We start from the raw sequence: 24047 nt of genomic DNA, 5'->3' as shown, positions 1-24047 counted from the left end.
CTGTATTCTCCAGCTGGACTGCATTTGTTTATTCCTGAGAGGCACTTAGAGCTGACAGTACTGGCTCTTCACTTCTGCAGCAGCTATCATAGCATCTTCTTTTGCCAATTAGAGTCCAGCTGCAGGGGAAGCATCTTCTTGGGTATTAGAGGGAAAGTAATTCTATCTGAACTTAAGAACTTAATGTTTGAGTAAATAAGCTGTCATTGTACTTATTACTTCTTGTTATTTATGTGTTCTTTAGAAAATGGACCCTTATGCGGCCATCATGTTTTGCATGTCCCTATGTGTCACACAGACCCGTGCTTGCTCTTATACCTCCTGAGAAGCATAAAAATGTGACAAGTGAGGTGGCATAGAATTGTATTTATGATGAAGAAAAAAAACCCCAAACTACATTTCAGGCTTCTTTTATTTTTCCCTAGCAGTCAAAAACTACTTTAGAAATAATTGTAAAAATTGCCATTTCTGTTGAAGCTGCAGTAAATGAGCTTTAGGTTGTGATGGTTTGGTTTGGTTTGGTTTTTTTAACAAGTTGGGGTCTTGGCTTTGGGTAGATTTTTTTTTTTCTCCCTATTTCTGTGGCAGTTGCACCTATGCTAGTTTTCTTTCCCTGTCTTGGGACTTGAGCTTCAGTAGTTACATAGAAATGATGAAAATTGATGGTAGATAAACATATTTGAAAAAAAATAACGCTGGTTTTAGTGTAAATAATTAAATGTGCCTCTTCTTTTTCTTACAGAACGGTTTACACAGTACAGCCCTAAAAACCTTAGACAAGCATGGAATAAGTAAGTTGTTGGTTGTTTTTTTTTAAAAAAAATTACTCTTTTGACTCTCCAAGCGTATGATTCATGCCAAGCCAAAGTTATCATAGTTAACTTACAATAGCTCTATCCTTTTTAATTACAGGATAAATATGGAATTACTGAAGTATTATTCTAGTCTACTTCTGCCAGTTTTGAAAGTTTTTCGATTGCCAATTACCTGTAAATAGGCAGAAACTGTATATTGTCGTGGCTCCTTCTTGAGGATGTCAGTTGGCAAGTGTATTGAGCTCATTTACAGATGCTGTGTTATTGCTTTGGGCCATCAGTTTTGCATCTTGTTTTCTCTATTCATCTATAACAATTAAGAGACTTTTAAGTATTATGTTTCTAATCAACTTCTGAGTGTTGTTTCCACATAATCTTTCCCTGTTGCCAGGTCCATCTGGTCATTGCTGTAAGTTGATGACTGTACTGTTGTATATTTTAATTATCATGACTGAAAAAAGGGAATGCGAATTCACCACCCTTTTTTCCCCCCTTTTAATGTTCCCTGACTTGTCACATTTACATCAGATGGACAGATGACACAGATGATACAAAGCTGTTACACTCGGAATCCAGAAATGTTGCCTGGTAAGCCAGGAATGCTTAACCGATCATCTGTGTAAAGTTTACTAGAAGATTTCTCAACACATGAAGGATCTTTGTAGACAGGATATTTGGGTAGCACTGTATTGAGTGATTAACATCTCATATTTTGAAGAAAGCATACACAGTTTGAGTTCAATAAGCAGGAAAACATCTATGTCAACAGCTTGTCTTGCCAGAAAAATTGTTACAATTTTTCTCCACTCTCTTTTGACCAAAATTTTTTGCAATGAAGCTAAGCCTTTGCTGCACCAGCATTACTGTTTTCTTTCTGATACTCATTTCAAATTTTATTGTTGGTACCAGCTGGCTGTCTTGTTAGTAGTGTACCAGGGAGTTGAGATAAATTACCAGGAGACTGAAACATCTCCTCGTACAAGTTCACTACTGAAGTTGAAGATAATGGAATGTTTTGGTTGAAGGAACTTCCTTGTTATAAGAAAAAAGTTAATGACAAACCCTTTTTCAATATCCTAATTTATTAGCAATGGAGTGTATCTACAGCTGTAAAATTCATAGCATGGTCACTTGCCCAAGAGGTTGATGAGGTTTATACTTTGCCATTCGATGACTTTTTGCTCTGCTTCTTCCCAGACCAGTTCAGTCCAGTGTTTTGGACTGAAGCACAAAGGCATTTTTCATTTAAAACAACCTGAAATCGTGGTTAACTGAGGGAGGTGAAATCTGTTAATACAATGGGATCATAGTTAAAGTTAGGTGCTAGCTCTTGGGTGTAATACCATCGATGTTCATCATTTGAATCAGAACCTGTATTTCTGCAGTGCCAGGCATCTTTCGTGACCCTGTAGCTCGGTCTGTGTTACTACTAGATCCTCTATGGTTAGGACTAACTTTATGATTCCTGTAATGAGACACATAAAGCTGGCAATGAATCCAGTGCAGGCCTTCGCAAAGGTTATCACCTGCCTGAGTTTGACTTTCCACAATCTGTAGAAAAGTTTCTGCCTTGTCCAGTTCAGGCTGGGAGCCAAGTTTGGTGGCTTTTGTAGAAGAGTGCGTCTCCTGTATACTCTAGAGGGAGCAACAGGAAGATTAGCTTCACTTTTGGCTTTTGTGAATATCTCAAACAGTTTTGCCAGTTCTTGTTATCTTTGCAGGCATCTTGCAGTGTTTAACTCTTCCTCAGTCTTACTGCTTGGAATACTATAATTCCCTGAAAGTTACAGCTTTCATTTTAAAAAGTAAGCCACTAGAATTGTCTGTATTCTGTCCTTTAACAATGAACCAACTTGCAAGTTCATTTTTTCTTTGAAAATAGTTAATGAAACCCAAAAGCTTGGAAGAAGCAATTATATTACAACATAGGCAATTAGAACTGGGTTGGGAAAGAGGGACAAGGAAACTAATATTGATGTGAATGTATTTGCTTGGGGATATATATATGCATAAGTAATGTGAACAGATAACTGGCATGCTATTCCATCCATTCTGCAGCCACGGACCGAGTGTTTTTCTATAGTTTAACAGCAGTTAAGCCCAGCAGTATCTGCTGTGTATGAATAAGTGCAATAATAGATCTGAATTTTAGAAGCTATCTCATTTTCCTTCAAGAATGTTGCATGACATTTCTGTTTCCTTAAAATACAAAACAAGAACAAACCCTAGTTTGCTTAAAACAAACCCTCAGTCTCTGAGATTTCATAATTGACACAAGTTATGATCACATCACAGGCTGACTCAAAGAAGACCAGAGCTTTTTAATTTCTGAGAAGCCTCTTCAAAAATATTTCTACGTTTTCAATGCTCCATGCATAAAGGATTTGCAATTTTTCAGCATAAATGAAGGGATTGAAAAACTGAAAGCAATGGCATAGAGCTCAGGACTTCATATGTGTGCTTCTACTATAATAGGAAATATTCAGTGCTTCAAAATTATGTATCATTTACGTTTAAAATGTAAAGGATTTTCTCTTTTTCTAGCATAAATATCTTCGTGCTGTATTAGAGTCTATTGCTTGTACAGCTGTAGTTATTTCTTATAGACATCATATTCCCAAGGGTTTATAATTCAGCTATAAAACTGACATGTGGACAGACTGATTCATTCTAAAAATTTGCTTTCTTTATTAGCGTGTTTCAAAAAGCAGCAATCTCTAATCTTAAAAAAAAAAAAATTAACATCCTGATTTAATTTGTTGAAGACTGTTGATAGCACAAAAACATCCCATTTGAAATAGAATTGCTTTAAGGGTAGTTGGGACAAACGTTGAGACCTAAGATGTGGAGAAAAACGTAACAGCCTTTTGTTTTTAAGTAGGTATTGGTTTTGTTACAGAGTTACATCTTTTGACATGTTAGTACCTTTGAAAGATATGCCTTCTATAACAGTATTTATAGCCTTGGAAGGATTTACATGTGTTTTTAAACATCTCTGAGGTGAAGTCCTGTTACTGCATTTTATAGAGGGAGGTTGAGATAAAAGAAATTAAGGAGTTTGTCACACAGAAACTGCCATAGAAACTGTAAAACAGAGCACAACATTGGAGTTCATGCTCCCGGACTGTAAGAAAACGCTAATTTTATAAACATGATGAAACTTTCACCATCTGCTGTTCCATCTTTAAGGCACAGTGTGGCCCTTTATCTTGTTTGCATATATATTTTGAGGTCTTAACATGGGAAAGTGAGAATGTGGTTTAGAAGTCTTCAAAGAGGCTTACCTCAGAACATATATTACGATTCAATTTAGGTAAGGAGAGGTTACTAGGAGGAAGAATAACACAGTTCCAAACACCTACAGAGCTCAGTAAGGCAGAATGAACAGAGGCAAACAACTCCAACATCAACCCCCCAAAAAGCCACAGATGGTAGATTGGGGCAAAATAATTGCATCTGACTGACTACACCAGCTTCCATGAGATGTGCATTTTAAAGGCAGAGCCAGACAATGGAACTATGACGGACACAAGCCAGCGGCTCTTTAATTCCCAGTCTAACTGGAAATTAGCTGAAAGTGTGGAATGTGACAGCAACAACAAGCCAGCCAGCAGGCTCATGTTGTAGGAAGTCAGATCCCTAAAATTCTTGGAATAAAATCTGTCAATATTACAGGCTACTTTTGGGAAGTATTTAAGGGAAATAATGTAACTATCACTTATAATGAATTAAGTTCTTTGGAGACGTTCACACTGAATTTCTTCACTGGTTCTCAAATGACCTAAAGACTATAAAGAGAATATTTACTAGCCAAGATGTGATTTATAAATACTGTAGAAATCTTTATAGTTAGGAAACAAAACTTGCATTGCCATTTACTTCTATCTAGTATGAAGCTTCACTTGCATTGCATAACATAATACATTGTGGAATGTGTTTCTAAAATACTGGTCTAAAAAGAATTAAGATGTGGTAATCTGATCTTCCTGTAGAGTTCATAATGAAGTATATTTTCACCTTTTTCCCTGAACTTTTCTGTTTGATTATCTCTATACAATAAAACCAAGAACAGCTCTGCCTTCAGAATGCAGTGCAACCTCTTTCAGTTTGCAAAAGCTTCTCCACAATAATAAACCCTTACAGAAGAATAACAAAAGAGAAATAATTATCCTTGTGTATATTTGGTAGGATATAAAAAGCTTTTTCAGATCCTTCTTTCATAATGGGTCATATTGTGAGAAATCAAGTTGGAAAGGAAAAGTGCAGTTGAAAACAAATTCTGCTCTGCATAAATAGGACGACTACTTAGTAATTCCCCAACCTGGCAGTATTTATTATATAAATAACACTTTATTCTCACAGTTAGTCCCACTGTTGGGTATTTCTTCCTTTAACAAGATGGCCTCTGTACTTGAGACTTCCTTTCCTGAGGCTAGGGCATTTAAAAATTGTATTCCAGGATAGAATGGCCTGTTTTGGGACTCTTATTCCAGGAAAACTTTTTGAAGAAAGCAAAGAGAGTGAATAGAGAGGAGTCCATGTATTTTGAGTCTGTATTTTATTTCAAGCGTGACACAGACTATGGAATTGTTTAGAGCTAAGGCTTGGGAAGAGTTTTTGGTTTGGGGTTCTGTTGTTTGTTTTTTATTTTTAAGAAAATATTTACCTTCATAGGTTATTGACTAAAGGCAAAACTCTCTTCTATTTGTCACTTTTATCCCCTTCACCTCCTGTCCGGTCACCAGCATTGCACATTGTAATGTAGTCTGTAGTGCCACTGAAAGAACATTCAAGCTCTCAAGCACAGTAAAAACAAAAAGCTAAAACATCTCTGATGGATAAACCCAAGCAATAAGAATTTAAAACTGTACCTGTGCGAAAGACAGCTGTATGTGTATGACCGTGCGCAGTTCATGCCCGTGGAGGCTGCACGGCAGCGGTCCCCTCGCCTGCATTTGAGGAATGAGTGGGGGGAGCGGGAAACTGGACACAAAAGGAAGAGATTTTGTAGAAGGTATTTATGATTTAGAGGCATATAAACCTACCTCCGCCTCCTGATGATTTGCAGTGATACTTCAGTTGTACTGAAAAAAACTTTTTAAGTTCCCATTTTGTTTCCCATTTCCTGTAAGTACCGCTTTATCCGTCGTTATCTTTTGCCTGAGGGACCTTAGGTATCGTATCATGAGAGAACGCCTGTTAACCTGCGATCCAAACAAGAAGCCATTTCCCGGATAGCAAAGTTATTACACTCTCCTTACAAAAAAATAACTTGTGTAGTGTCCGGTAGCGGGCGGCCGTGCCGCGCCCCTCCCGGGCGGCGGGGGGCGCTGTGGGCCGGCCGGGCGGCGGCGGGAGGCGCTATGGGCCGGCCGGGTGGCGATGTCGCCGCTAGGGGGCGCTGTGGGCCGGGCGGTACGGCGGCCGCGACTGCAGTGGAGGGGAGCCGGCAGCGGCCCAGGATTTTTGCTACAAATATTTCCCCTAACGTTAGGGTTTTTTGTTTATTTCCCTACGTAATGCGGTTTATTATGCGGTTTATTAAATCGGCTTCAGGCAGGTGGAAGCTGCATGTTTACACTCGGGTGCTGGCTGCTGTGCGTTGCGCCCACCGAGCCCTGTGTCACCTGCTCCTGGCGTGGCGCGGCTGCAGCCCTGCAGCGGGCAAAGTTCTCAGCCCAGGCAGGACCGCGTGGTGCCAAGCTGAAACGCACCGCAGGCTTTGTCAGTTTTATGGTAATGAATTATACGATGCAGATTGAAGCCAATGACTGAGAAAGTTCTCTAGTTTCCCCATTTATCCTTTTGCCAAGTCGAAAAAATCTTTACAATTTATATTTGACTGTTTCTTTCAAATTGGAGCAACTGTAATTTCCTCTAATGTTATATACCTTTTAAAACTTTGAGGGGAGGTTATTCCTAACAGACCTCATTCATAGAATGTTTATCCTGACATTAAATATATTTTTGCTTTATTTTAAATTCCCCCTCCTTTGTGTTGCTAAGCTTTGGGTATTGTGTTACATCCTCTTGGTCCACTTAAAAATAAATCTCTTAAACTGGACCACAAAAACCTTTGTCCTCTTTTTTGGAATACTAATAACTATGCTCTTTCATTAGTAAAGCTACATTGTGGCTGTCCTTCACCTTTCCCATCCACAACAGCTGTGAAAATATGGCCCCAATGCACATGGATGTTCTTTGTTGTCTTCTGCAACATTTATTTCAGTTTCTGCAACTGGACTAGAGTTTGTTGGCATTATTATCGCTGAACTGATCCATATTTTGGGATACTTTTCCCTGGAAGTAATTGTTTGTAGTTCTCTATGCACTATCTTATTTGTAGATTTTCTGCTGACATATCTGACTTCGTTAGCTGCTTTGTCTGCTGTGGTGTTTTCAACATTTAGTTTCATCTAAGAATTGATTCAGTATGCAGTGCGTAGTCTAGGTCATTAATAAAGATGTTAAATAAAACTGTGACTAACGCTAATCCCTCTGGCACACAGCTGGACACTTCCCTTCCAACTCCGTGCATTGCCACTCATCATTACCCTTTGCTTGTGGTCTGTCAGCCAGTTTTCAGTCTATGAGATGCTGTATCACATCCCAGCTCTTTGGAGTTTGTCTACAAAATAAGATTTTTTTAGAGAAATTGCATCAAACCTTATCTCTCATTGCTTTCTTCCATCAATGATTAAGTCAATTTTTAAAATTAAAACAGGTAATCTAACATCTTGTTCATTAGTCATCACTTCTTTTGATTGCCATTTTGTCTTAGTTTTGTTCCTAAAACTAATTTTGCTTCCATATCATCTGTTTTGTTTGTATTGTCTATATTTTGCTTCTGTGTTGTGTGTCAATGTCCAGCAAATATTTGCCAAGATTCTTTTCCTTATTTGAAAACCAGAAAGGAAGTATGTTTATATATATATTTTTTTCTAAGTCTAGTACAATACTTCAGAATGCAGAGCAAAATTATCTAATGTTACAGTAACTTATAAGCCTGTGAAGAAAAATGAGGAAAGAGAACTAACTCTTTTTGTGTAGATTTCCTGGGAAGACTTTTAAAAGGTGCCCTACATTTGTTTGCTATCCTCACTAATTCCTTAAGAATTCCTTAAGATATTGAGACATATATCAGATAGACATGTTTATTTGGTGTTTCCAGGTATGGGTTTTGGGGTTTTTTGTGTTTTTTTTTTTTCAAAGTATGTTCTTCATTAGTGTTTTTGAGTACTTACTGATCAACTCTTTTCAGATGTTTCCAGTCGTTCTTTCTCCTTACGCGTTTCTACATACCAATGTTTTAGTAATTTCTCAGAATTATGTTTTGGGGAGTCTGTTACTCATATGTTTCCATAGTGTCTGTGTTCATTTCTTGGCTTGAAGTCTAATACTTTCTGATCAGAGGCACCAGGCATCATTATATCCTCACATTCCTAATTGTGCCCTTTGCTGGAGTTCTGTACTGTTGGTCTCTCTGCAGAAATCTTTCTTCCCCAGATGATGACATTGCTGGCAAAATTGAGTCTCTGCGATTTGTTTTAAATATATTTGTCTGAGGAATTGAAGACATGCTGTGAAGGCAGTAATATCAGTGAAGTAGACCTTACTGCTGGGTCTCCCATTATTTTTATGTAGCCGTTAAAGGCAAGGTTTTTCCAAAATGGTAGGCACCTTAAGAACTGGGCTGGCACTCAAAAGTGCTTAGTGCTAAGCAACTGCTGTTGGTGTATTATCCACTGATTTTTGTCATGTATTACAGATAATTTTTCTTTAGCTCAGCAGTCCCCCCGATTCTCATCATAGGGTCTCAGAAATGTATTTTGGAAGATGGTGCAGACGGGCAGTAAGTGTAATAACATGAATAATGCTACGGAGTTTGGTCACCTCTGTGACCAAAACTGATCTCAAAACATAAATAAATTAAGCTGATCTCAAAAAACATGCCACTTTGCTCCTTTGCCAGCCAAAGACTTACAGACAGTAGTTAAGATTTCTGGAGTGGTACAAACACCACAAAGTATCTTTACCTTAAACAAATACTTATCTTACTGACTTTTATGATGATATGATGTGGGTTTTTCAGTGTAATTTTGACTACCACCTTTTCTACAGTAGGATGGTAATCACAGGTATTCAGATATTGCTGTTTGTGAGAATCTCCTGTGACCATCTCCCAAAATTCATTGCATTTTTGTCAAGAAATTCTTAATTTCTTCCTTTCCTCGTTTCTGGCTGTGGCACTTCATGGGCCTTTGGATTTCTGACTTCTTTCCTGCCATATAGGACAAGAATTTTCACTTTTTCATGCATTTTTCTTAATTAGTGATGCCAAAGCACATGGCATGTAGGAGATTAATAAAAACAGTTATTTGTTTCAAAACTTGAAGTTATTTGCTAGCCAAACAGTTTTCGTAATTAAATTTAGTGATTTTTTTAAAAAATAATCTAGCTTAGAAAGTTTGAAGCTATTGTTTGAGCATTTGTGAGAGATGCTGACTGTGGGCAGATCATAGTGTATGTATGTTCAGTGGCTGCTTGACCTGAGTGCCAAAATGGGAAGATAGGAGACAATAATCCTTCCTGATGCATTAAAATGGAGAGGTTAGATTATGTATCTTCAGCAGCACACTGTGAATAACGAGCTTCGGCATAGGGCTGGTGCACCTGTCATTGCTGGAGGGCAAAGAGGCAAGTGGTTCCAAAGGGAACTGACCTTTTTCTTTCAGGCATTGAGTCAATCCCATATCCTTAGGCACACATTCTGTGTTAAAATTATTATAACTTTCCTGGCATTATGCTGAACAACAGATACTGGTGAAAACCTATGGGGAAAAAAAAATTATGGTGATGGTAATTTGTGTATCATTTTTAATCGAGCCTTTATAGGACATACATTCTGTAATTTTGAAAGGCATCACTAAAACAGTTAAGTTATTCTCTGATAAATTTAATTGAAGTTTAAAATAAAATTTTGAAATGTTGTTTGGATTAACAGCTCACTAGATACAAAACGTAAATGACAACTTTTTATTATTAAATGTGATTCACAAAAAAAATGCATCCTTTTAAATAGTGTAATGTATAATACGGTGTATATCTACTGTCTGCGACCTCAGCTGAATTTATATCTGTAAGATCTGATTTACAAATAGACAACTTTATGTTAAATTATTCACATCTCATAATAATTGATGTAACAGAGTTGATCTTATGCTGGAGCATATTTGATCATAAATGCAATGAAAGCAGCCACCATCTTTGTGATGTTTGTCCAGCTAAATCCTTCAGTGAATAAAATAATAAAGATGCCAGCTGTGTTTGTTTTATGATCACTGCTGCAATAGGAGGATGGAAATACAAATGAATAAAAGTTCTGTATTTTCTGGTTGGATTTATAAACTCAGACTCTTACTGCAAAGAATTTAAGTGGAAAAAATAACATTTTTACTTCTGTCACACTCTCGTAAATGTATTGTTTGCTTTTTTATTCCTATTCTTTAGGAATCCAGAATAGTTTTAAAATATTGCTATTGTCTGGACCCAAATGTACAAAACCCAAGGAAATCTTGTAAAAATAGATGAAATTTATGCTTTCCTCTTTAACACCATTGCAAGTTAAGAATTGACCATCATTTTTGTATTGCCTTCTTCGGTTACATTCTATAGCAATCTTAAAGCTCTGTTTACTACTGTGTACTGTTAGTGTGCCTCAAACTAATTTCACCACCCTGACATGAAAAAATCATGCTCTAGATTGTTATTGGCCTTCCTTCAGCATTATGACTTTTGTAGAATCGTGTTATATTCCTTTTATTTCTTTCATATTTGATCCTTAAAGTGCCCTTGAGTCAAGCTTTATTCTGCAACCATGAGGGCATGAATCTTTCCTGAGATGCTGACAGATAGTGTTTGGTGAATATCATTTTTCTGTCAGCTACAGCCTACATCTGTACTGCTAACTAAAGCAGAGCCAGGGACTATCTTCTGGCCCCGAGGCCATGTGGCAGACCTTAGCTACAGCAGCGCTAAGTAACACTTAGGCATGCATATCCTGTGGGCTTTATGTGGTCCCCATGCAGCTGCAGGTGCAATTATTATTTTGAGGGCGTTCAGTGTTTACTTTTTTAATTCAAAATTTCCAAGATCGCATAAGACCCGTGTTGCAGACCATGGGAATTGTGTTTTCTAGCGGAAGGTTGAAGGTAATATATTGTATGCCCTGCTTGTAGGAACCTGGTATGTACCACCTTTTGGGAATAGTCCCTGGCATGGGTTGTTCCCTGAACTGTGTCTAGGAGTGGTTTTGGAGAATCCTGGTTGGCATGGGCCAGAATAATCCAGGGGAAAGTACGGACACTCAGTAGTCAAGCTGTAAGGCCTTTTCCCTAGCCTGCTTAATTCAGCAATATAGGCTTCAGCAGAGAGATTCTGGGTATTCCCTGCCCCGTGCACACTTGAGCATATTCCCTGGGAAGTTTCTGCGCTCACTGTAATGCTAGCATCCTCTGCCACCTAGGCCTGAAGCCTTAGGGATGGTTTTTGTCTTTCCTTTCCTATCCCATGCATCCAGACTGCTATATATGTTACAATTTTTTCTTTCCAGCTTTTCCAAGATACCTTTTTTCTTCCCCAACCAACTGCCACTCGTATCTTGATTATTATAATATGCTTCTCATGTCCTCTCCTGAACAACACCCTTCTTCAGATCATATAAAAAACAACCAATAAATTCAGTTTATTTTTTTGTGGATTGTTTAGCTCTCCCTCCCAACACTGGCTGTTTCACTCATCATTTTTGAGCTCCTTTTTACCCTTTTCAAAATCCTCCATAGTTATGCCTCTTTCTCACTTCCTTCACAAAGTTGTGTATTTACTGCTATTACCTTTCCTTATGTCAGTGATGCCTTACTCATGTTTAGGCCTTCTCCTGCCCCCTAGATAATTCAGGCAGACTCACAACTGCTGTCTTCCTTTCTGGGATCAGATGGGCTTGTGCCCAGGCAGCGCATTTACCAGTTGTTTGTGATCCTTTTCTCCAGGCTGCTGCTTCTCAATTGGTAATCTGCTAGGACTAGTCCTTGTCTGCCTCAAAAGAAGCTTAATACCAATTAGGACCCTAAAATGGGACCCAGATGTTTTTTTACCTGCCTGTCCCACTTCGGTGGCAGCACACATGAACAGATGTGTTGCAGAGCTCCATGGATTTCACAGTTCCACATGTACAAAATCTTTTTAAAATCCACCTGCTTATTTTGGGTCATTAGAAGTGTCATGAGCTCTACTGGCAGTCAGTTTTTAGTGATAGCTGGCTCTCTGGGAATTCTGACCTTTGGTGGTCACTATTATAGATAACAATTTTGATTTCAGTTCTTAAATCACCTATGCTGATTTATGCCTAAATAGCAGCAACTCCCTGCTTAGCTGTCTCTCTTTCATGCTACTTTGACAGGTTAGGATTTGCAAAAATAGCTCTGGATCGAGTTCTTCCCTACTGCAAGCCAATTTATGAGTGTCAGATAGCACTGCATCCTCACACATATGTGAGTACAAGCACTTAAAATCCACGTATTTCAGTAATTGATAGCTAAAATATGTGGAATTTGTAGTTTGGTCATTCACCGCCAACCTGTATACTTAAAAAGGCATAAACTCTTGTGTTAAATCTGAGTAACTTTTTAAAAAGACACTTCAATACAGATATGTGTGGGTATGTAATGTTTCACTTTAAATAAAAAAAATCAATGCAAAATCATGTTACTTTTTCTCCAAATTGTGTACTAGAGAGAGATCACTATTTTCTCCTTCTACAGTGGTCTCTGTGCTTAGGAAACCCTTGGGTAATTACACTCTTTTTTTTTTTTTCCCTGCTCATGTTCAAAGTCAAATTCAGGCTTTTAACAGATTGGCACAAGCACATTTGTTTCTTAACAAGTATTACTGCTGTTGGTATCAGGCACTGGATTTGCAGTCTGCTGTCTTCTCCCTACTGGAGGGTGACCTAATGTTCCTTTTAGAAAATACCTTTCTCCATTAATGTAAAGAGAGAGAGTGGTGTGTTAAATCAGGAGAGTGAATCTGGAGAAGGAATGACACCTTCTGCACTACAATGCTGGTGTGAATGTGGTGTCCCATCCTACATTCTCTTCTGTCGTCACCTGAACCAAGTACCTGAAGGTCAGGGAGCTCCAGCTAGTTGTGTGTGGTGTTAGTCTGTCTGAATATATAGGTCTAATAATACATAATATTTTTGACTGCATAACTTTGAATATATTGCCTGTATGCCCATTATAACCATCTTGGTCTCCTCCTCTCAATGTTTACTAGTTCTGCATCATTTCCCTGTCATATTTTAGTTTAGGAGTGTAGTTGCAAAAAGACCAGGATGCCTACATGTACATAATTGCTTAGTCTCATTGGGTTCAGCCAGGCAACTCATATACATAAAGTTAAATACATGCATATGCCTGGAGTCTGTCTTCCTGAGCTTTCTAAAGCTTGGGGCATTCTCTCTGCCTCCAAATCTCCATTCACCTTTAATGAGCTGTATAAATAAATACAAAGTACTCCTGTTTGTTCCAATCCATAAAAATATATTTTATTAGCTGAGGGGTATACAATAATAGAAAAGATCAGACCCATCCAATGTTTTAGGGAGCTGTGGGAGGACAGGACAAGTAGCTGCTTCCAAGTGGCTGACGGATCTGAGGCCCCAGCAAGACAGATTTGTAGGTTAACTGTGATAAATGATCTTTGGCTTCACAGACTAAAGCGAGGTCACCCTTCTCAGGGCACTGCCTGCGTGCTGCAACCTTGCAGCAAATTCTTTTTGAAATACTGAGCAAACAGACCAGTTCTTATTTACATTAGAATGAAATTAAGACTTCTCAACCAAAGATGATAAAATACCAGACAAGAGGGCAGAGATTTATAAGGCAGTGCTAATGTTTATTTACTAGAACTTAGTTCTGTCTCCTTTTTTAGTTTTCAAAAGGCAGTAGGTCCAAAAAGGCAGCTGGTTTTTCTTTCTGTACTCATTTAATAAGGGAAGATACAGGAAACTTTGTTTACTGCTCTAGTGGCTGCACTCACTTTACAAATTTGAAAATCAGAGTTTGGGGTTTTTTTTCTTTGGAGTACCTTTTGCTTGAATTTCTTTGGCAAGAAATAATCCATGTTGTTGAGGCTGGGAGGAGGAAAAGCACAGAGCTTTGACTGCATTGTGTGCCAAAGGTTTATTTCAGCTGTTTCTGTGTTGAGGGGGAGCGGGGGTTATTCCCTCCTTTTTTTTTTTTCCTTATGTCCAGCCAGTGAGGAAATAAATATGTGAAGAAAGAATCCTATGGAATGTTAACTCCGCTGCCGTATTTTCTTCCTTTTATCATGCCCCAAGATTCAGAGAAGTTGATATAAATTCACCATGCCTTCTTTTAAAAAGCATAACAGAAAGGCATTCTTCCTTTAAGAGTCAGACTGTAAAAGGTGATTTTCTTTCACTCAGTTTGGTTTAAGCCTGTAAAAAGCATTAAGTGAAAAATCTGATATATTTGTTAGGGCATTTATTGCATTACTAACTTATATTTTCAGTTCCCAGTGAAAGGTTTATAGAGAACATAAACCTTGAAGAGTTTTTGTTCAGGATTAAAGATATATTTTCTTCATTTTCTGGTGAAATACTAGCTCATAAAATGATTGGGGTATTAGTAATTGTTTTTAGGTCTATTTGTTTTCCAAGGATACTCTGTTCAACTTGCTGAGGTGCACAAAGAAGGCCTTTAAAAAACATGCGCCTTGATCAGAAGATTCATGCCCTTTAAAGAATTTCAAAATAATCAAAAGCTTCTGATTAGGTGTCACCACCATCTTGTTGTTATTCATTAATTGCACTTACAGCAAGCAAAGATCTTCCAGTAAACTATAAATATAGCATATTCAGTATTAGTTTGTTGTGGTGCAAGTATTACACTATGTTTTCCATAATTATTATCTTTAATAGTGGGCTAATTGGGATGCTAAAAGAATTAAAATAGCTGATTGGTGGTGGGATATAAAATCAAAAAGAAGTAATTGCTAGATTCATTCAAGTGCAAAAGGGTAAGGCATGTTCTGATTAAAATTTATTAGGAAATACCTTTTCTGGGGAATACCTGTATCTGAGAGAAACTGCTGACAACTGAGTGAAATTATGTGAAGTACTTCAGGTATTCTTCTCTTAGTTTAAAGATTCAGTTGCAGTTTTAGCAGTAACAAAACACTGTACCCAGCAGTCATGTTGCTTGGAATATCACAACCTCAGAATTCCCAGGAATTAAGTTAGTTACGTGATCGTATTGCAGAAAGCCACATTCTCAGTAGCCTAGAGTATGCTATCACTGGACATATATTGTATATTTGCTGTTTAAATAAGCTTATTTTGCTTCTCTTTAATGTCTGCTGTGCGGACTCCATAGTTCTTGGTTCATTTGATGCTAGCAAAAAGATGCCTTGTCTCAAATGTAAACCTTTTTCTGTATCAAAATGTTACAGAACAAGTGGGTGAAATATCTGCAATATTGTCAGTGAACAGTATTGACTATCTTCATGCCTCAAGGTCTCGATAGTTGGCACTGGGTTTCTCTAGAAAGTTTTGTAGCCCAGCGTATTTATTCTGAGGCATCAGAGCAAGAGCTAGCCCAGGTGCATGTCGGACTACAGAAAAACAAAACTCAGGCTACTGTTAAAGTCTGTTCTGTATTGAGTGATTCTCTTCAAGCTTAGCATTTAAAGCTGAAATCAAGCAAATTCGATTTTTAAAGGTGTTGTGTTCTGTAAGGGTGTTAATGTTCTGCTTCCTATATGAAGCAAACCTTTCAAGCTGGATGTCACAAGCAGTGTTGTAGAAATACAGTAATACATCTGAAACTGAAATGCATCAAATATAGTGCAGAAAGATTCAGGGAGAAATAGACTTGTATCTAATTGTCTTGAGTTACATTCAGTGATGACACATACAAATGATTTTATGATCTAGTTTGTGACTGAGCTTAATGACTATTATCAAATGTGAATTGCCATGAGAGGTTGGATCACTTCACGTTAGGTGTGACCAAACTGAGCCTCTGAAACCTCATGTGATTTATGAGCAGTTTAAGTAAGTGTCTTAATTTTCCATTCTGAGAAGTTCTGGAGATGCAAATATAATTATGGTTTACTTACTGGGTCAGTAGATTCTTTTAAAAATGTACCAGGTATAAAAACCCTATATACTTAGAGGTAAATCTATATTGATTAAAATAGAAAAAAACCCCAAACAACTAGTTGCCTATACTGTTAGAGCCTTCATTTGTTACATTCACTTTTATTCATGAAATGCTATTCATCTTGGCTGCTTTCCAGCTAATGGCATCTGTGCAGCTGTCAAGTGAGAATTAGTTCAGACGAGTCAGGGTTGTTAGTACCTTCCTGGAATGCCCTGAATAAACTTACCTCTACAGCTTTCCAAATGGGGCTCTGACCTCTTTTACATTGACATTAATAGCAGTACCAAAGAATCAAACACTGGTACTTTTATCTCTGTTTCATGTCAGTGCATACTTATCATTGGTTGTCATGGCTTTTATTTTAATAATAAACATTTTGACCACCTTTTCAGTACTTCAGCAGATAAGATTGCTGATGCTTTGTTATAGTAATACAGTTAAAAGGGATCAAACTAAGATCTGAATTTCCGAACAGATTGTTTCATGTACCCTTATGGAAATCATGAAGGTCTGAAGACTGTGTGGCGCAATGTTGTGCAGGACCACAGAGCAAGGGCAGGTGCTGGGAGCAGTATAGCCATTTTAGTGCAGGATTTGCCCCAGCCTAGTTCATCTAAGAAGCCTGAGCAGGATGTTGTGCTAATATGGGAATCTTGCTTCTAGTGAGGTACCAAGCTATAAAAGTACAATTAAATTGATGGCCTGGGGAGCCTTCGATACTTTTCCCACCTGCACAAGTAGAGCTCAGTGTTTCTGAATCTAAACTGCTGCCAGCACCACAGTTTGGGAAGAGCAAGAGGGGCATCAGGTGTTTGGAGACATGCCTCTCCTGAAGAATGTGCACAATCCAGCACAATGTTGGGACTGCTGTTGGCAGCCCCATGCAAGTGTGGGAGACAATCCCAGCACTGAAATGTGGTTCCTGTGACTGTTTGACTGTCATGTTTACTGTACAGTTTGGCTTGAAGTACCTCTACACTGTGCTGTGGAGCAAATCCTGTATTTTGTGATTGATCAGCAACAAGTAAAACTCTGCTTCAGTGAGCCTTCAAAAGCTTTTGTATCTCTTTGTTCATCAGTTTTAGTCTCAGTACCCTCTGTGTAAAACACTGAAAAAATGGTAACGTCTTTACTCCGTTAGATTCTCGTCTTGAGGTGCCGCTTTATGCCTTCATCTGTATCAAAAGCTAAAAGCATCGCATCAAAACTTATGTTCACTTGTTGCGGTGGTTTCATGATGGCTAAATAAACTCTACAAAAGCTCCACAGAGGCACGCCAGGCGCGTCAGGGAAGCAGTTCCTGCATACTGGAGCTGGCATGTCAGGTCTTTGAAGACGGTAGGTGTTCTCGGCATGGCTGTAAGAACAGAAAAGGCTGTTCATATTTAGTAAAAAGGAAATGTTCCTTAAGGTAGGCCCTGCTCCGCTTTGTGTGCTGCATAGCTGCCGCTACTAGGGCCGTGCATATATTCAGAGGTGTAAACTATCAAGGCACATGAGGGCACGTCCCTATCAGCTGGTGAGAAGATAATTTGCAAAGAAAACATTAACTGCAATATGCATGTTGGCAAAGTTTTGTGTCAGGAGAGGCTAAAGCCTAGGACACGGGGGAAAGACAGCTGTCCTCAAACAGACTTGGGTGAAAATGAGGAGCAGGGCCCTCATGGCAGTGTGGTGGTGGATGAGATACCACAGGGACTGTACGGGAGCCCAGTTGTTGAGGGCACCACTGCAGCCTCTGTGAAACTGGCTGCACATGGCCTGCTGGATTTGCACCCATTTGTTTATTCTCTTCGTATCATTAAACTTTAAACTCTGCAGAGTGGTGTGATTGTTTGGGTTAACTGTGGTTTTGTCTTTCACCACTTCAGGTTGCAAGAGATTACTTACAAATAAGAAGCAGAGCTGAGATTTCCAAAGGGAATTAGGTGCTTCAGTCCTGTAGGCCATGTTATAAACACCAGTTGATAAATTAATTAATGATACACTGCAAAAGTCATATTTTGGCATGGAAAATAGGCACAGTAAACGATTTTTGCTTTGGGAAGTATCTACTTCATGCTGTTAGGAATATATGGACAGCATATTATCTCAGTTTGTTTTAGTGCCCATTTGTCCTAATTATTAATGTGAATTTGAGCTGCCTTCTTCATTGCATTTAAAAGCAAATCACCCCAGGTTCAGAAGTTCACTGCACATGCCCAAAACTTTTTTTTTTCTCAAGAGCTTAAAGCAAACTTCAGTGATCTTAGTCATGTTCTGCTTGACCAAATACTGACCTTCCTCTGCAGTAGGAAGACATTTAAGCCCGTTTTCTGAAATTAAATCAAATTATTGTAATACAATGAGATTTACAACTGCTCAAGTCTAGTCTGATTCATGTATGTTTAAAGTGAGACAAGTTCATATGGTGTTTGTTCTTCTGCAGCTAAGGCCATATATAGCATCTAGGATTAAGTTGAAAATCAATGTGTTTCACAGATGTCATCAGAGTAGGTGTGTAAAGATATTACCAATATATCTCAAAACAATTTCTACGTATTATTTAATACTCACAGCCAAAAGTTTCTCTGTATTCTGCTGTATGCCACATTTTCTGACAGTACATATGCTGTCATGGCTAGTAACTATTCCTGAGTGATTAGTATGACAGTAAGTGGAGCGTGAATATTGGGACTTGCCATATCATGCATGCCAAGTTCCTGTATGGCCCAACTGCTGTGAGACAAAACATGCTATTATGTTTTAGACACAAAGCCATATTGTATGAAATTCCATCCTGTCACATACTGACATAGATGTATTTAAAAAACAAATCTTTTTTTGTTGTTGTTTAGTTTTTTGTTACCTTTTTCCATATTAGATATTTAACTACTCAACTCCATCAGAAAATTCAGCCTTTGTCCCTATTGAGAAATCATGTTTCAAAGTGACATCAGACAAATCCTTAATGCTTTAAGGAGGATATTTTAAAGAGACTATTGGCAAAAAAAAAAAAAAAAGAAAAAAAGGGGAAAAAAAAGAGAAATAAAACCAAATGTTCTAATGTTCCAGAGCACTGAGGTTATGCGCTAAATGGGTTTCTCCAAACAATTCTGATGTAGATGTAATTTAAATACGTGATCATACAGTGCTTTTTTCATACATGGAAGAATAGGTTGTCTTTAAACAAAGCAGAAAAATTAGTCATGCATTCCACTAAGGCATTGGTTTTAAGACTGACAACCTTAGGAGCCCACATGCATATGCCTTTTGCAGAGTTCAGTGATTTCCAGAAGTGACCTTTCCAGAAGACATGGCTTTTGGAGAAGAACTTTTTCATTACTGTGCAAAGCTCCATAAACAAAGCTAGAACTTTGATGCAGAACTTTAAAGATACAGCTGAGCCTAGCTAAAATTGATGATTTGATCCATGAGTTACTTGGATGATCTTCTTTGGCCTGTATTACACAGGAGGTGAGACTTGATCATTGTGGTCCCTGCTGAGTTTGAAATCTATAAATGCTTGAGAACATAATACCAATGAAGTAGCAGCTGGAATCTTCAAAGCACTGTAGAAACAACTAACACCACCCCATCTCCCCCCCAGCACTACTCGTAATATTATGAGGGCAGGTAAATGTAATAATTATAGCAGATTGAACTATTTTTGCAGACTATGCAATGAATTTAGTCTTTTTTTCTATTTAGTAATTATAAAACTGCTTCTAATTTTGGCAGATTTATTCACAAGTATTTCATTAGTTGATGTGATTGTTGCAGCCCTAGATATTTTTGTGGGTTTTATATTGTATTAAGGTATAATCTTCTGATTATTTGACATGTGTCTTTGGCTTCTTGATTTATCACAGTAAACAGATATCTTTTTTGTTTCTAAACCGGGAAGGTGACTTTGGTTTCCTAAACTGTTCCTACTCAAAATATTTTCAATTTATATTAGTTAATCTCATTTTCTTGCTAAAAAAAAAAAAATATAATCTTAGTGGTATGCTAGGTACTTTGGTGACCATTAATACGGTCAAAATGTCAGCACTGCTCTGTTCAAGAGCACTGAGGAACTAGGTTGTCATCATCCACAATTTCACCTGCAATTCAGAATTTGTTAATGTTTGAATGTTCTTCTGCTTTGCCTTACTTAGCATTTTCACTGTACTTATGGATCAGCTAAGGAATGCTAAAATTCTTATATTGGAGAGTGAGTTACTACTTAAGTGACCTCATTTTTCTGACGTAACAGTAGCTTTTATTCAAGACAGAGCAAGTTTGCTATGGCTCCTAAAAAAGATGCAGCTACCTCGGGGGGGGGGGGGGGGGGGGGCGGAATACATGGGTGAAATGATTTCCCAGGGCCTCCGAACAAGAATTGGTGCAGGTGGGACTAGGACATAAGACAGGCTTCCCAGTCCCAGAATAATCACTGGTTCATGGAAATTTTGGATGTATAGAATTGTTAAGTGTAAACTTTTTGCTTGGTATTTTGGTGTTCTGTAATGAACTTTCCTGTAATTTTCACACAAGTTTGATGAAACAGTTTCTACAATCTGGTAGTTTAAGGATCTAGGAATTAAACTGATTTATAGGCAATGACTGTTTAGTTCAAGATGCCTTTATTTTGTCATGAATTGAAAATGAAGAGAGAAAAAATGATGCCCATCAGAAACACTGGAGTTCAGCATCTGTTTAACCTGGAATAGCAATTACGAATCCTGATCCTGGGAATTCTGTAAGATTATGACTGATGAGAGATAATGTCGTAAAGTGGTCAGCACTTCTAGGGAATTCTTCCCCTGGGTAATTTCTGGACAAATGGACTGCCACTTCTGAAGAAGAGATCACATAGGAATTTTTGAATACTGTGCCTATCTAGGATACAGCTGCTGGAAACTAAACAGACAGCCAGTAGCGTATTTTTTGAATCATTACAAATACCAGGATATCATGCATATGCCAGCACGTGATTTAATAGAGATGCTTTTGACTTTTGAATATTTTTCTTCACAGTAAGTGTAGTATGAGCATGGACAAAAAGTTGTGTCTATGACATTTGTGACTTAAATTTCTCGATGTAACAATTTTTTTTTTCCATTTAGGGTTTTCAGTGTTGTCTGTTCTTTGTTGCAGAGGTAGTTTTCACCTGTGCATATACTGATACATAAAATTATGCCATGTAAGCCCAATGAAAGAGTAACTCTGTTTAATCCATCTTCCTTGAATGGCTCTGTAGAAAGTCAGCTTGAGCTGAAAAAAAATGAACATTTACATGAAATGTGCTGTAGGATTATTGATTTTATAGGATAACACCATCTTTTTCAAATACAGCAGTATTTTGGACTCCAGTCTACTCTGTTTTGGGAAACCAATGCACTGAAAAATAGGAGATCCTTTATATACTTAATCTTTTTTACCTGACAAGACATCTTTACTGAGCAAAGGCATGGTTGAATGTAAAAAGTTGCCTACTAATAATAGCAACACAATGTCAACAAAATTCAGCACCTCTTTTCTCACTTCATATTACAGTAAGTTTGGCGGCTTTAGAAATTTAGAAGGCAGCTGTAGGTTACTAGACCCAAGCCACATCTTGCTGATTATGATTTTACCCTCTCCCCTCCAATCTATTATTTTTAATTTGTTTTCTCTATAATATTCCTGAGCATATAGCTCCCAGTAAAATAGTGAGTTTTCTTAGACTTCCCTAGGTAGCTTAGAAAAGGTAATTCTCTTTCAATTTAACACTTGCATTGCATTAACACCTAATGAAGAGTCAACCTCCTGCCATGTGAATATATGAAAAAAAAAGTCGGTACTTCCCGAAAGACAAAGGTCTTTATGAAACATGATGCATATGTTGCGTGTTAAGCGTCACTAGATTTTAAAATTTCATCCGTCACAAAGTTGTATGAATACTGCTGGTATTTTAAGCTTGGAATTCATGGGTTTAGATAGTAATAGCCATTTGTCTCCAGCACTGTAAATTTTCAGTCTGTCAGTATGCTCAATAAAATGCAAATGGAAGAATCTAAACAGTTGCTTGCAAGATGCTGTTGCTCATGATCCTTTAGCATACTGGGCAAGGCATATGTGATGTGGTATATCATATGCTCTATATTTGTAAAACTTGTATGAATTTTGAGCTATCAATCCAGAAATAATTCATTGACTCCCTAACTTGAGGAATACCTTTCGTGGAAGTGCTCCCAAACAGGCTTTGTCTTTATCCTGGCTAGCAAGACTCAGCACTTCAACTGTGCTGACTGCAAATGGAATTAGTAAACAGAATAATGAGATTGTTCTTCAGAAAAACCTTCTTGTTTGTGTTTCAGGCTGAGCTATGTGAATCACGCAGAAGATCTAGCCTCCAAACTACTCCAGTGTTTCCCAAAGAACAGATTGTCAGCACAGGCAGCCCTGAGCCATGAGTATTTCAGTGATCTGCCCCCACGGCTATGGGAGTTAACCGATAGTGAGTATTACCACCTCCGAACTGATTGAAAAGAAAGGTGCTAGTTCATACAAATGCATGTGTGTACACTAACCCTCACATGTGGACAGCTACACGGACATACACAGCGACACACAAAATACGTGAGTGCAATTGTGTAGCTTGAAATTACATAGTTAGCTTGACACAGGACAAAATGGATGATTTTTTTTTTTTTTTTTTTTTTGCTATCTCTGCTCTGCAGTCTGCAGCCAGCTATCTTTGTATTTGATTGTGTGCAGCCAAAAGAATTATCTGAATTGTCATAAAGCAAAAGGAAAAATACAATTTACATATTTAGTGCTTTTCACTTTATAACATACAGTACTTCTTAACTAGCTGCAGCATACAGGATAAAAATCCAGCTGTGTTTGATTCACAGAATCTCTGTGTGTTATAACAGTAATGTTTAAGAAAGGACTCAGCATTCGGAAGTCTGAGAAACACGAAGTAGACAAACAGTTAATTTGCTGAATTAGACTGCAAGAAGAGGATGGCAGTTGATATTATTAACTAAGAATGCTTTCAGTATTTACATACATCTTTTTATTTCTTTATTAAAGAAAATGCACTCTGATTGACTTGGCAAAAATGTTCCTATCATCATGTATGCTGTCAGTTATCTCTTTCATAATTGTAAATCATTTGTATTATACACGTGCATATCTTTTTCCAGTGTTAAAAGCACACTACTATTTATTTGGGAGGAAAATATTATCATGCATATAGTTTTGATTCAGAGAAGATTGTGTTGTTAAGAATAACAATCATTTTGCTTTAACTCAATGTGGTGAAGAGAAGCATGCTTGCATTAGAACAGTGTATGTGCTTTTCTGCTTTCAAACATACAAGCATTGGACAAAGATCTAAAACCAGTACTCCGAGGTAAAAAAGATCAGAAATGCAACAATGACATATGTGTGTGTGTAACTACAGCCGATTTAAAAGTTTGGTTGTAAAAACTGAGCTCCCTTTCTGAATATTAATCCACAGTAGATTCTGTTTACATCGGTGTCAGTAGGAAAACTTTCGTCTTCCAAAAGTTTATCTTTTCCATCCCTGACAGCTGTAGTCATCATGTTTTGAGCTGGTTTTGTGGCCTGGCTGTCCAAGTAACCCTACTCTCAACTCTGCTCTGAAAAGCACTCTCCCATTTGTGGAATATGAACGTTAAAATCAAACTAGCGCTATTAATTTTAGTATATCACCAGCTCTGTCATAGACTGTGTCCTTGCTCTGCAAAAAGATTCCCAGTTTTCTCCTCCGCCATGCCACCCCACCACTCAGTTTGCTGACTGCAGGACTTTATAAGCTGAAAATTCAAAGGATGCTGTGTAAATTCAGGCTGCTGTTGAAAGTCTGCCTTTGCTGAAACTGATGCAAAGAGATTCATTTCTTCAGGACTAATGAAACATCAAGAATGCCAGTTCATTTATCCTATTTCCACTAAATGGAAAACAAAAATCACTCTGCAGTGGTGACATCTCAATCCTTCTGACTCTGTGA

The 24047-nt window shown here is 37.9% G+C and overlaps 1 protein-coding gene across 2 annotated transcripts in view; it reads left to right on the top strand.

Annotated features, from left to right (window-relative positions):
* The window catches only part of CDK14 (cyclin dependent kinase 14), a 316643-nt gene that overhangs the window by 225591 nt on the left and 67005 nt on the right, over positions 1-24047 (top strand). For both annotated transcript variants that reach the window (XM_040592698.1, XM_040592699.1), the window contains 2 exons: positions 743-791; positions 22384-22523. In XM_040592698.1, coding sequence (XP_040448632.1) covers positions 743-791; positions 22384-22523 — 189 coding nt within the window. The remainder of the gene's footprint in view (positions 1-742; positions 792-22383; positions 22524-24047) is intronic.

Source organism: Falco naumanni, chromosome 4, assembly GCF_017639655.2.
Source record: "Falco naumanni isolate bFalNau1 chromosome 4, bFalNau1.pat, whole genome shotgun sequence".
Lineage (NCBI taxonomy): Eukaryota > Metazoa > Chordata > Aves > Falconiformes > Falconidae > Falco > Falco naumanni.
Note: the sequence above shows the minus strand (reverse complement) of the source record. Positions and strands in the feature narration are given on the sequence as shown.